The following is a 13,614-nucleotide window of genomic DNA, read 5'->3' as shown; positions in this document are numbered from 1 at the left end:
ATAGATTGTGTAATACCTTGGAAAAACAATAGGTATATTATTACCCGGGAATTACATAGATGTGTTCAGCTACCAGATAGCGTGTTTGAAGACAAAAAAAAATACACATTAATTTACTGAAACGCGTTTGATGATTGTTCAAGACGTCATTACTCCTTCCACTATCACTATGGCCGCCGCCCGGTGTATAACCGTTGAATCTAGGAATTTATAATATAATTGGCCATACCTATATTATGTGTTTTTTTTTTATACGGGATATTGTGCATTACGTGTAAATATGCCGCAGGTTGTTGCCACTTGGCCGCCGGCTTCAGTTTACCATCCACCCCGAAATCGTACGGTTCACTGTAGTTTGACGAACCGTCATATTTTGATATTATTACCATAATGTATGTATTCGACACACGATTCGTAAGGAGAGGAATTTAAATTAGAAAAAAAAAAACAATTTCAATCAATTTCTCTATATCGTCTTTATTTACTATTTGAATTGGAAATCGTTGGTCATGTACGCGTACTGTCTTTACTTGTTGTACGCTTTGTTGGCCAACATATTTACAGGGTATTTGATTTTAAACTATTACTACAACATAGCCCTGGACAAATACGTTGAAAATCATCCGACGACAAAATATTTCGACCACATTGTCGGTAAGTAGAAATAAACACATTTCAATTTTAACGCGAAAATATAATAATATTATAGAAAACGTATACGAAATATTATTGTCGGATTGTTTACATACCTACCTAATTGTTTTTTTTATAGTTTTCATACGTAGCGGTATTTCTTTGTTGTTATAAAAATGAATAATTTTAAATATCACAACCACGGTTATCACATAAGAGCTGTTATCTACATAGATAACCGCGACCGCAACTATAGATAAACAACTTTGTTATGTTTACATTGGTTAATCATAAGTGATAATAAGTAAAGTTTGATAAGTCTTGATCGTATCAATCATCGACTTGATCTATGATAGAAACTTTAAATATACTGTTCTTCTATAACATTTCATAGTTAATATTAGTTTTAGCACTCACACAATGCACATCTATTATAGATGATCTTTATTATAAAATTATATGGTAAACGTTAAGCGTCGAGAAATTAAAGCTTTGAAACAAAAATTAAGTTCCCCAGCATATTGTTTGTCAAAACCTTTTATAATACTCTGAAAATAAAAATCTGTATTAAACGTCATACCTACTTACATTTAACGTTTTATATTGTTGAACAACTGTTGAATATTATTATTCAAAAGTCACTATGACAGTCAGAAATGCTAGAAATCGCTTAGAATGTTTTCGGATAATTTTTCCTTTTCTTCTTTAATTTTAGTAAAAGGAATTTTAATTATTACTTTTGAATGTTATACAAATATTATATCAAATATTCACAAAATAACGAAAACAGAAAAAACTATGCTTGGTAGTGCTGCTGTGAAATCACATTTTTACATTGCGCCATCACGGAGCGAGCTAAGGATTTTTGCTCATAAATCTTTAAAACCAAACTTATTATTTACTGTGTGTATTATTTTATTTGATTACACTTACTGCCGTCCCTGTCGCTTAAACTCCTTATTTATTTATTTATTCTTTTTGAGGAGAAGAGATTAAAATTAATAAATAAGTATGTATCTAAGTATACACATACTGCATGCATATTATATGCATACGTTCATGTTAATAAATACATATAAAAATTATACATTTTTATAATAATGCCTGTTTTTTTGGTCATTTAGTTATAAATTATAATACTTGCATTAAAAAAAAAACATAACCCTGTACTTATAATTAGCAATTTTGTTCACAATAAAATAATGGAAATTCTGTCATCTGTAAAATAAAATATGACTAAGTTACCATACCTCCTACAAATTATATATTTTTCTTTTAGTGGGTGCTGGAACAGCTGGTATTGCAGTTGCATCACGTCTGGCTGAAAATGGAGCTTACTCAGTTCTCCTATTGGAGGCTGGACCTAGGGTGTCCTCATTACACGACATACCTTTGACTACATCAATTTTCCAAAAATCAATTATTGATTGGCAACATCAAACAGAACCACAAGCGGAAGCGTGCTTGGCGTTGAATAATAGAGTATAACCACCCTGATCGTTGCTCTCGATTTGTTGCTTAACTAATTTATTGTCTAATTTTAAAGTCTAGTCAATGGCCTACTGGAAAAGTGCTGGGCGGCACGAGTCGTATAAATTTCAATATACACTTAAGGGGTCATGTGTCCACAGACTATTTGAATTGGCAGTCGGGACACGAATGGTCCAGAGATGATGTGTTGCATTACTTTAAAAAATACGAAATGGCCGACATGTATTTTGGTAAATATAGGTATATATTGCGTTAAAAAAAATGTACAATAGTCAACACAGAAATGCATCATATGTGTGGTTTCAAAATATTACATAATTTAAATCTATACAAAAAGTCTGTACAATTGAGAAGAATTCGCATAACTTAAAATAACACGTAAAAAATAACAAGTAAATTATGTACCCAGGATCACCGATAAAAAAACAAAAATTCTTCAGTCAAAGGCCGACGCACACAACACCAGTGGCAACCACAATACTTGAAGCTGCTGAAGAGTTAGGTTATACAATTTCCCAAGACATGAATTCTGACGATTTTCGTATAACTGGAACTGATAGTGGTAGTTTTTCATTTGCACCAGTAGCAACAAAGTTTGGCTACAAAACGAGTTCTGAACACCTATATTTGAAAAAAAAATCCAAACAGAACTTGGTTATTCTTACCAATGCGGAAGTTAAAAAGGTCACTTTCAACTAGTTTATTTATTTATCATTACTACGGCGGTTCAGCACTAAAAGTTATTCTTTAATAGGTTATGTTCAGAAACAACTACGAGGCACGTGGAGTTGTTTATTCAAAATTCGGAAAATCTTTTAAGGTTTTCGCATCAAAGTCTATAGTAATTTCTGCTGGTGCATTAAATACGCCAAAAATCCTTATGAATAGTGGTGTTGGACCAGTCGATCAATTAAAGCCACTAAAGGTAACTGAATTATACAACACGTATACTAGTTACGTACAACTAATGTATAATGTAACTTTCAATGATTAAAAATTGTATGTTAAAGATACCTTTAGTCGCCGACCTGCCTGTAGGTGAAAATTTACAAGATCATATTATAACTGGAATGGACATGATCGTTTTGAACAAATCATTAGGGCTAACTTTTTTACATGTGACTTCACCGTTAAATATGTATAAATACGTCTTTGAAGGCACAGGTAAAATCAATGTGATAATAATAAATAGAAGGCGAGGATGTTGGAACTGACGTTTTAAAAAAAAAAAAATGTTTGACCAAAATCCTAAATTTTGTTTATTATATAATATTTATATATTTTAATAGTTTAATTTACCTTAGTATAAATATTTTCAGGTATATGGACACATCCTGGATGTGAAGCAATAGGGTTAATACGTTTACCGAGCAAAGATAATAATTCAAACTCATCACCAGACTTGCAGATCATGTTATTACCTTTTGGGATAACATCTGATGCAGGATCACTTTACTTGAGCCATTCAAATTTGAAACGTGATGTATATAAATTTTAAATTGTGTTCAAAAGTATAATAATGTTTTTTAACAAATTAAATTTTTCAACAAATTTAGAAATGGGATGAATATTTTAAACCGCTTGTGGGTAAACAAGTTATTACACTAGGACCGGTATTGTTGCATCCAAAAAGTACCGGACATGTAAAATTGAACTCTAATCGAGATATTGTTATTCAACCAAACTACTTAAAGAATAAACAAGACGTACGGATATTAATTGAAGGTATGAAATTAGTAAAAAAGTTTTCGCAGACAAAAGCACTATCGAAATTCGGCGCTCAACTTTACGAAAAACCATTTCCCGGTTGTAATAAACATAATTTTGGATCTGATCGTTATTGGGAATGTTACGTAAGACACATTACTTTTACCTCCCATCATCCCGTTGGTACGTGTAAAATGGGAAATATCAACGAAAAAAGCGTTGTGGACCATTCATTAAGGTACTTATATATTATATTATAATATTCATATATCATTATCAGACTGTTTATTCTATTTAAATTTATTTTTCACTACTTTCAGGGTGCACAATTTAAACAACTTGTACGTAATTGATGCATCGATAATGCCATCAATGCCTAGTGGAAATACAAATGCAGTTGTAGCAATGATTGCTGAAAAAGGAGCAGATCTTATAAAAAAACATTGTTTTGAAAGAAAACAAAAATGCAATGTCGCAGATTTTTTTAAAACTAATTAACATACCAACCGGTACGTACCTTAAAACACTTGATTAGCTATTGAAATCATGGTTCTGGAGCGGTTTGGAATGATTTTTTATGTTTCTTTTATGTCGCCAACTATTCGTGTTTGTGTTTGGTCTTCTAGAAGATTTTTGTTGCAAACTACTGAATGCAGCTGGTTGGTCAGACTCATATAACCAATTTGGTAAATTTGTAAATTCAGTTCGTGGGAACATGAAGCAGCTAGTGTAATACTTGGCAAATGTGATTTCACTAGACAAGCATTGCATTGCTGTCCAAGTGTGATACACCAACAAAGGAAACTTGACAGTCCAATATTCCAGAAATTTATCTGGAATGTCTCCTAATAATTTCTGGGTGCCTTCAGATAGCTCTCTAAAATGGTGTTTCTAAAACACAACAATGTTTTCGTTTATAAATGTATATACGTTTTTGTTTATATCGTTAGGTTTTGGCTCTAGGTGTTTTGTATGATTTAAGTAAAATAAAAAATGTTCACTTTATTTGAATGAGAACATCCCTGTGTTTATAATAAAATACGCTTTAGGTGTTAATGCATATTTTGACAAACTCAGTCTGTGTTTAGCACTGAAAACGACAACATCGCACAGAATAAGTTTGTCGAAATACATATATGTACACCTAAAGTATAATTCATTGTGGATGGGTTTTTTTAACTAAAATAAAGTTGAACAATTTTTTCCACATGTTTACTCTATTTTATAATTTTATAATTAGTTATCTTTTTTTATAATTGTTGTACCTCTTTTAAGATTTTTAACAGTAACATCAATGTGATTTTGCTAAGAAAATTTTTTTTATAAATTATAGTAAAGGAAAAGTTTATAAAGCCAAAACAGAGTTGTACTGTTGAGTGGAACAACTAACCTTATTTCGAAAAGCTCTTAATAAATCTCTAATACTGTTACTTCTGTATGTACGATACTTTCTCAGTTCTGAAGTGATTTCTTCATGAATTTTATCATGCCAACCATCATTGCCGAATACTCCGTCGCCACCTTTTTCCAATTCTAACATTATTGAACTAGTCACCTGCTCTTTTTCTACCCGATCACTAACGTCCTATAATGATATTTACTTATATAAAAAATAAAAATGATATTTTTATATTGAAGTTCCTGTGTTCAATAAATTCTAACCTGAAGAAAAGAAAGCAATGTACAGCTTGTCCAAAACGACGGATAAGATCGAACAGCCGATGCCGTAGGCCTCTCTTCTGGATTTTGACTTATCATCACAGCAATTAAACGTTTCCAAATTTCATTATCATATAAGGCGTCAAGACTACATACACAAAATATATAATAAATTATGTTAGTACACGCATTGAAGGAGTTATTAAGATAAAATTAAGGTATTACCATGGTGCTTGGCCATCAAATATCTTCGACTGACGCGACAGATTATCACCAAACGGATGCTTACCATTACTGAGAATGTAATAAAACAAGCAACCCATTGAAAATATATCAATAGATTTTGTCTAAAATTGAAAATTATGTATTAGATATTTTATAGTTTAAAATTCAGACATGTTCGTTTTTGTAAAAATATTTAAACCATTTGTTTGTTGGTCGCGTGAGGTAAATAATTGCCGTTGCAATTATAAACTTACGTAAAATGACAAATAAAAAAAGCTCTTATCTAATATTTTGCATAACTGTTGTTAACAAGTTGTGCAATTATCTTACATTATGGATAAATAAAATATTGTTTTTAACTACACTACTGGTATATATTTCAAATGTAAGGCTAACAACCCCAGCTGTTGAAGCCTTATATATAATATATATTTATATATTTTAAATTAACATGTGGTGCAATTAAAGATAAATAAATAAATAATGATACATACAACAGATGCATTTTCATTAAACATTTCGGGTGCTATCCAACCATCGGTGCCAGTAACTCCGGAACGTTTTGAAAATGACATTTTGCCTCCTTGAAGCTTTTTACACAGTCCAAAATCACTAATTAAAGCACGCACGCTACTGAAACTACCACTACCACGAGACGGTACTGATAACAATACGTTATGCGGTTTTATATCCCTGTGTACTGAAATATAAATAACTTTTTATTAAAAATATAACCTTGATAATAGAACGAAAAAAAATTGAATAGCTATAACTAAATAATTATAAAATAACAATAATTCTACACTGGCAACAATTTACCTATTCCCAGCGAGTGCAGATGTTGCAAGCCTTTAATTGATTGTAACATAACATCTTTTTGACTGATCTCTGTGCTAAGTATATTTTTCTCTACATAATCCTGTAAAAATATTATAAATTATAAAAACACTAAAGTTGAAACAAAATTTTAATTTACTTGTAATGTCGCTGCACACAATTCAAGTGCAATGTAACGGAAATGTTTATCTTGTTCAGTACAAAAGTACCGAACTACATTTGGATGATAATCGGATTCACGGAGAATATGTACTTCCCTTTCTCCAGCAATAAAACACTCGGGTAGTAATCGTTTAACGGCAACCGGTCGACGTTCAAATTCTCCTCTTAAATTAGTAATGAGACGAGTTTTAGAAATTGTTATGCACATTAAAAAAATACAAATTACAGGGCATAAATAAAAACAAATTACTTAAACACGGATGTTCCTTCACATCCTTTTCCTAATATTTGATCAGTGCGAAACATAATTTTCCCAATAGAAAAACTACCATCTGGTAATTCTTCAACTATTTGAGATGAATTACTGACGGAATGATTTGATCCTTTAGAACTTCCTTGAGAACTATTATAACCATTGTTGGAATTATTCTTGAGACCTTTCATCTAAAATATAACAAATAAGTATACTGCAGGTAAATGCACCAGCACCACCAAACTAATGCTCGGCCTTAAATGCCGAGGCCCTTTCAAACCACTTGATAGCTTACTTCTTTCTTTAGATACCAGAACATCAAACTCATCAGCAACGTTATCCAAACCATGAATACTTTAATTCCAGCATTTTCTCCTAGTATTTGAACAATGAATCCATTTTCCAAACTTTGAGGGGTTTGTGTGGATATAGTGCTTGTTTGCTGTTTGTTGCTGTAGTTATATCCGCTCATGTTGTGGTAGTAGATTATAGAATCTGTATTGCCAGTTATTCTTGGTATTCCAGTGTTCGAATCTTGACTCAGCTGGTAATGTCCTAAAAAATGATTTATGTTATGTAAACAACACATGGTATGATAAAAAAAACACCTTTTAATTTTAATTTTACCCAATAAAATTGTGTGATTTTCTACATTTTTTGGTTCCACATTAAAATCATTACCACTATAGTATGGTAATACTGAAAAAGACGTTTTATCCAATAAAACTATAAGACCTCTGTCGACTAATGGATTTACTTCACTAGATTCGGCGATGGCTGGCAGCGCATACAATCCAGTATCTACATGATGACCAATGTAAAGAGTGTTGCTGAAAAATAAAATAAAATAAAAATTGCTATTGCTCGAGTTAATTGAGAATTTTATATTATTAATTAATAACACTAATTAATTTATAAATGTATAATTAATTATTATTAATAAAATCATTTTAGTAGTTTATTTTAATTACTAAGTTTAAGTACTTCAGTTGAGGATCAATCTAAATTTAAAAAAAAACTTTACTGTATTTAACACAGTAAATAAGTTTAAACAAATGGATAACGAGTTTGAAAAATTCAAAATGTGCAATATTCATTAATCATATTTGACTGATGGAAAACACCGAAAACAATACTGCAGTCCTTTAAACAATAATATGAAAATTATTATTTAATTTTTTAAAAATAGTCTTAGTTTTATAAAACATTAGAAAATAAATATTATATACACGCGTTTTTGTTATAATGCACTAAGGGGTATTTTATTAACTTCAACCATATAAATTTATTTCCTGGTTAAATTCTATAAGCTTAGTATATAAAAATTTTTGAGTAATATTTTAATGGTGAAACATTACTTAACGGGAAAAAATTATGACGCCTTGTTGACTGATTCGATTTCAATAAATTTTGTTTTATAGTGTCTGAAAGAGGAAAACTTTTACTGTCCATATCAATTTTGAATTCAATTACCAAAAAATTAAGGTTTAAATCAATTAATACTTAGATACACAAAAATAACATTTTGGAAATCAATGTCTTTCAAAAAACAATTGACCCTAATAGTGCCATTCTACGAGGCATGATTGTTTTTGCCTAAGGTGTCTTTTTGAGCAAAAAAACAGGCTGTGACTGAGCTTTAAACATCACAATTTTTTCAAGTCACAAAAAAAATTATTAAGACCCCACTATATATTATGTTTTACTTATCTATATGTTATACTTATGTTTTACAATCATACCTTACCAACGTATTACACATTAAAAACAGTATAACCTATTTTTCGTAATAAAATGAAAAATATGCTTTTATTCTAATAAAATATGAAAATTAAACAAGTATATCTATACTTACAAATAGTTTATGGTATTAGGATCCTTAGATGTCAACACAATGTCTGTAATTAAATGTTTTATCGAGTCTTTGGCTATGTTTGTAAGTGGTAATGATAATAAACTTTCGCCGTCGTGCAAATAAACTCCAATAACCGGAGAATCAAATTCTCTTTCCCAAACCAAATTATGATAATTATTACTTTCAGGTGGTTTATCGAGCTTATCTTTTGGATTTCGAAAAACCACAAAGTGTCCAGAAGAACTGGCAGAAAAATATTTCATACCTATAATGTAAGATTTATACAATAAAATTACTCACAAAATATTTATAAAAATATATCTATAGGTACCATGGTTAAAAATCTGTTCATCCGTCATAGTTTTCGAGTTGTAGCTAAAGAAGGTAACGTTCCACTGTCGTTTGTCACTACTAGTACTGTCAACCATGAGAACACTGTATTCTAAAATTAAAAATGGAAATTATGTCGTTTGTGTTAAATTAATTAGCGTTAATTTTGTATTAGAAATAAATACCAGATTTGCTCAAGAGAATAGATTTTGAGGCAATTGCTGTGCAAATATCTTCATCTTTATCAAAATTCATGAATGGATATTTTTCACCAGTATTCCAGTCAATAAAATACCAGCTATCAATTTTTTTGCCTGTTAACACAATACCAATCAATTAACAAGTGTACAAGGCAAAATAATTATTATACTCAGGGCCACGAGAGAATGCAACTGCGCATACAGGGGTACCGCATTTTGGTTTTTGCGCAGTTGCGTTTTCTCGTGGCCCGCAGTCTTATAAAAAAATAAAATATTTAAAACTTGCCAGAAAATAAAATCCCATCAGAACTCCTACACGGGGAATTCGCTACTAACTGCGGAATAGTGATGTCCAATTTTTTTATTCCTACCTTATCTTTATTGTGCAACAAGTATAAAGAACCATCTCTAGGATCGGGTAAAAATAATGGCCTAAAATTTAACATACATTTGTCGTATAAAATCTAACAAAGGTATAATCATGAAAAATGCAATATTTAACCAAATTTAAATTATACATACGATAAAGCATCCTTTATATTAGATGGAACTTTGACTGGAGGATCTATGGGAGGAAAAAATGAATTTATAAATAATCGTATAATATATTCTTAATGGTATGTAAACAAAACATTTAAGAAATTTACCATCAGCGAAATTCCATAATGTTTTTCCGGTATTTTGGTCGACTGCAATGAATGAACCGTCGAGTGTAGATAAAAATATCACACCCTCATACTGTATTACACTGATTTTAGCCAAACTTTTGTCATCCTGAAAAAAATGATTAAAGATAAATTTAAATGGGCCGCTACAAATGGATCATAAAATATGTAATCAAGTACCTTAGTAATATCTGGAGTCTGAGCGTGAACATAGATTAAGCCCAACAGCAAAATCAAGCTCTGTAAGTTTAATGCCATTTTATAACTTGCGGTTTCGTCAAGTGTTGCTTTGTGTCTATCAATGGTTTTCTGATGAGTCGATGGTGCATTATTGTTAGCGTACGCTCAGCTAGGACATCAACTTCATTATATAAAATACATCACCAAAAACGACACACTGATATTCGAAAATATCACATATAAAGTAACAATTTACGAATGGAACGAGATAAATAATGTCATGACAAATAACATTGAACAGATTTTTAATTTTTAAAGCGATAAACAACCAACAAGCTTTGCTTTAATTTACTTGAAAAATAAAAATAAGGAGATAAGAATTTTGATAATAGTGGAAATAAAGTCATTGCCACCACAGTATCAGTATGACCATATATTAATATTGTAACGCCATACTTTCATGGCAAATCTGCTGAGTAGATGGAAATTCTTCTGTTACAATATTTACATTCAATATATTCCATTTATAGTGGTTATAACATATTGTAGCATAGGGCAATAATAATATTACTAATAATCCTATGGGTTGTAGTTGTTCAGTATTATGCTTATTCGCATTTCATGACGACTAACGAGCGTGTTACTAGGAAGTCGGATATTATAATCGATTAGATCGGTATAGTATAACCATTGTAGGTATGCAATCAATGGTGTAATTTAAAAAAAAAATTGTCGTTATTGTTTGTGTATAGTTAAGACATGGTCTCCAGTAACATTTTATTTGTAAATTGTTTCAATGTGTTAACCCAACCTCTAGGTGGTTGATAAACAATAATAGATGTATAATTAATGTACGCTGTACAGGATAATTTTTAATTTTAATTTACAATAAATTAGGGTTAACCTTGACTTCGGAACATAATAAATAATTTACGGAACAAAATGAACAAAAACACAGTTTTGAACTACAAAGTGACAGGTTTGGTGGCCGGAAATAACTAATAAATAAAATGCATTAACCTAGATACAATTATGTACTTGGTCGTTTTGTGGAAAGTTTTTGAGAAGGTGTAGCCCAATAGTTTTGGAAATGTCACTTAGTTCGAAGTGTACTGCATATTAAATTGTTTCAATCTATATATATCTGTATCAATAAAAAAGGTAAGGAGTTTGAAGCCAAGTGACACTTTAGTATTTACACAGGTAGATATATAGTTTTCCTATTCACTCATACCTATTGACATTGAGCCTCATATCAATCAATGTAAACCTGACCTCTGCTCCAGAAAACAAAAATGCATTCACGGAAACAAACTCAATTATGAAGTTAAAATTAAAATATCTTCTTAAGTTTAGATGACAGATTATGATTTGTCGAATTAGCAATATTTTTTACTAACATTCGTACATACAATTAATGACTACAGTGAGAAAGTTGTTTTTTCTGGAAACAAAATCAAATACCGAAACTAAAATTATATAATGCGCCTGTCTTGGTGTATTAATAATGTAATATCTACACATAGGTGATAGGTCTACTAGTCAGTCTTCACTCTTCAGGCGGTAGGTATTTTTCACAGCAAAAAATTAGACAATGACACGAGCATGTATTTTATATTATTATGTTCCTATCGTGTAATAAAGATTCACGAATTATTACTCGCATATTTTTTTTAAAACCGGTTTTCACGTCTCGCCTCGCGTTTAGTTATATAACTGTTGTTTTTAGGCTATAGAGGTACTCTTGATTTTATACAGTATTGCCTATAGGTATAACATCGAAAAAATAATAATAAGTACGATGACACCAGCTCTTTTTAGAATATTATTAATAATTGTTGAGTTTGAATTAACTCAATAGTGTAAAAAGTCTACGGTATAACATAGAAAATGTAACGCAATAAAAGTGAAATACATCACAATTTTTCTTTTTCCCATTGTTCATTGTGTTTAAGTCTTACGTTAATTCGATGGTGCTTGGGAAAAACTGGCCAAGGCTAAAATTTGCAAAAATGAGTTAATGTCATGCTTAGGTTTAGAAAATGTATACGGTATTATGGGTAAAACGACCAAAGTCAAACAACGATTTTATCAGTAGTAAATAGGGCAAATAGGTCAAATAGGTCAAGTTGGCATAATTAAATTAAGACAATTAATTTGTTGTGTAACTATAAATTACTTATTCTATTGTATGATAATTTGTGGGTTTTCAAAGTTTATGGAAAATATTATTCCATGTTTTAAATAAAATATTGACGATTTTCCCAACGATACGTTTAAAATATGTCTTTATTATAATATCAGGAGGATAAACTAGTTAAAAAATAAACAAAGAAATATGTTATCTTAGATTTAGCGTAAAAGGAAAATAGAAAAAACTTAAGCAACGCTTGTGGTATTTATATAGTAAAGAAATAAAATAATTAAAAGGAAAACACTAAAAAAAATATTTAGAAAAAATACCTTGAAGAAATCACATTACTTATTCATGGCCATTATACCCAATTTTTTTAGGTTTCTATAGATTTTTATGTGTGTTAAGGTTTTGGATAACTTGGTAAAACTGGACAATATAATATGTATATCGTGTCCTTCCTCTGACGTGAAAATTCCATCGTTGTATCGCTGTTAATTTTTAATCTGCTTATTGGTTGTTGTATATTGTCCTCGAATCTCGATCATACCAATTCAATTGAGATTTGAGATTGCAATAATCGTTAAAATGTTATGTCGTGAAATCAAAACTTCAATAAATTACATGGGATGAAGCAAAACCTAAAAACCACCGACCATCAAAGTCCAAAACCACCAACCAGAATATAACAATAAGTTAAATGGAAAATACATTCAATGAATTGTATGATAGTACTATATAGGTATAGTTGTTTCGAGCAAACTGATTGACAGATTCAAGTGCAATACCTATCTATGTATTTTTTAAATTGAAATCAATAGATACTAAATAGTCTACTTGAGTTTCAACGAGTAAAAATACCTGGTAATTAACATGAAGAGTCATACGAGTATAATAATTCTCAGAATTGTACATTAAAGGATTTTAAAATTAACAAAGTTATAGCTTTTATTAAATATTATATTTATTCTCATTACTAATGTATCTCATTAATCCATTCTCGTTGCTATAGACTGCAATGATAAATCTGCGGTTTCGGAGTTCCCTATAAAAGTCAATAGTTTTTTTTTTAAAAGAACTATTGACTTTTATATTTACCTGTTTTTAAAAAATATGTATTTCAACAAGATACTTATCTGAATTTCACAAAAATTGAGTTTTAACTCATGATTATCATAATACACTTTGCTGGATACTCCTTTTATAGCAATTTTTTTAATAAATAGAGGCGTAGCGTCCTCTTAACAATAAAATATATAATACGAGAAAGTTAAATAAGTTAC

General features: G+C 30.3%; 2 protein-coding genes across 3 annotated transcripts; one reads left to right on the top strand and one right to left on the bottom strand.

The window, feature by feature from the left end:
- Positions 1-239: 239 nt before the first annotated feature.
- Positions 240-5,895, top strand: LOC126834225 (glucose dehydrogenase [FAD, quinone]-like). Of its 2 annotated transcripts, none has more exons than XM_050566000.1 (10): positions 240-654; positions 1,913-2,115; positions 2,180-2,354; positions 2,534-2,808; positions 2,879-3,049; positions 3,135-3,288; positions 3,444-3,607; positions 3,681-4,069; positions 4,152-4,340; positions 5,470-5,895. In XM_050566000.1, exons 1-9 carry the CDS (start codon positions 510-512, stop codon positions 4,327-4,329), a joined length of 1,854 nt encoding a protein of 617 aa, XP_050421957.1. In that variant the 5' UTR covers positions 240-509; the 3' UTR covers positions 4,330-4,340; positions 5,470-5,895. The 2 variants fall into 2 exon arrangements, with proteins under 2 accessions (XP_050421957.1, XP_050421956.1); XM_050565999.1 differs by lacking the exon at positions 5,470-5,895 and adding an exon at positions 4,458-5,261 and having other exon boundaries at positions 241-654.
- On the bottom strand, positions 2,356-10,557 carry LOC126834224 (serine/threonine-protein kinase/endoribonuclease ire-1). The gene is made up of 18 exons (XM_050565998.1): positions 10,198-10,557; positions 10,000-10,126; positions 9,875-9,917; positions 9,639-9,784; positions 9,338-9,466; positions 9,154-9,264; positions 8,823-9,087; positions 7,595-7,797; positions 7,263-7,522; positions 6,965-7,158; positions 6,692-6,878; positions 6,535-6,634; positions 6,210-6,415; positions 5,716-5,837; positions 5,494-5,638; positions 5,222-5,416; positions 4,349-4,722; positions 2,356-2,745 (listed from the first exon to the last, which is right to left on the bottom strand). The coding sequence occupies exons 1-17, from the start codon at positions 10,273-10,275 to the stop codon at positions 4,363-4,365; spliced, it is 2,871 nt and encodes a 956-aa protein (XP_050421955.1). The 5' UTR covers positions 10,276-10,557; the 3' UTR covers positions 2,356-2,745; positions 4,349-4,362.
- Positions 10,558-13,614: the final 3,057 nt, after the last annotated feature.

This window comes from Adelges cooleyi, unplaced genomic scaffold (assembly GCF_023614345.1).
Source record: "Adelges cooleyi isolate 19-005CV unplaced genomic scaffold, UGA_ACOO_1.1 ACOO_flye_CR_arks_rails_tigmint_CR_PRNA_21, whole genome shotgun sequence".
NCBI classification, from domain to species: domain Eukaryota; kingdom Metazoa; phylum Arthropoda; class Insecta; order Hemiptera; family Adelgidae; genus Adelges; species Adelges cooleyi.
Note: the sequence above shows the minus strand (reverse complement) of the source record. Positions and strands in the feature narration are given on the sequence as shown.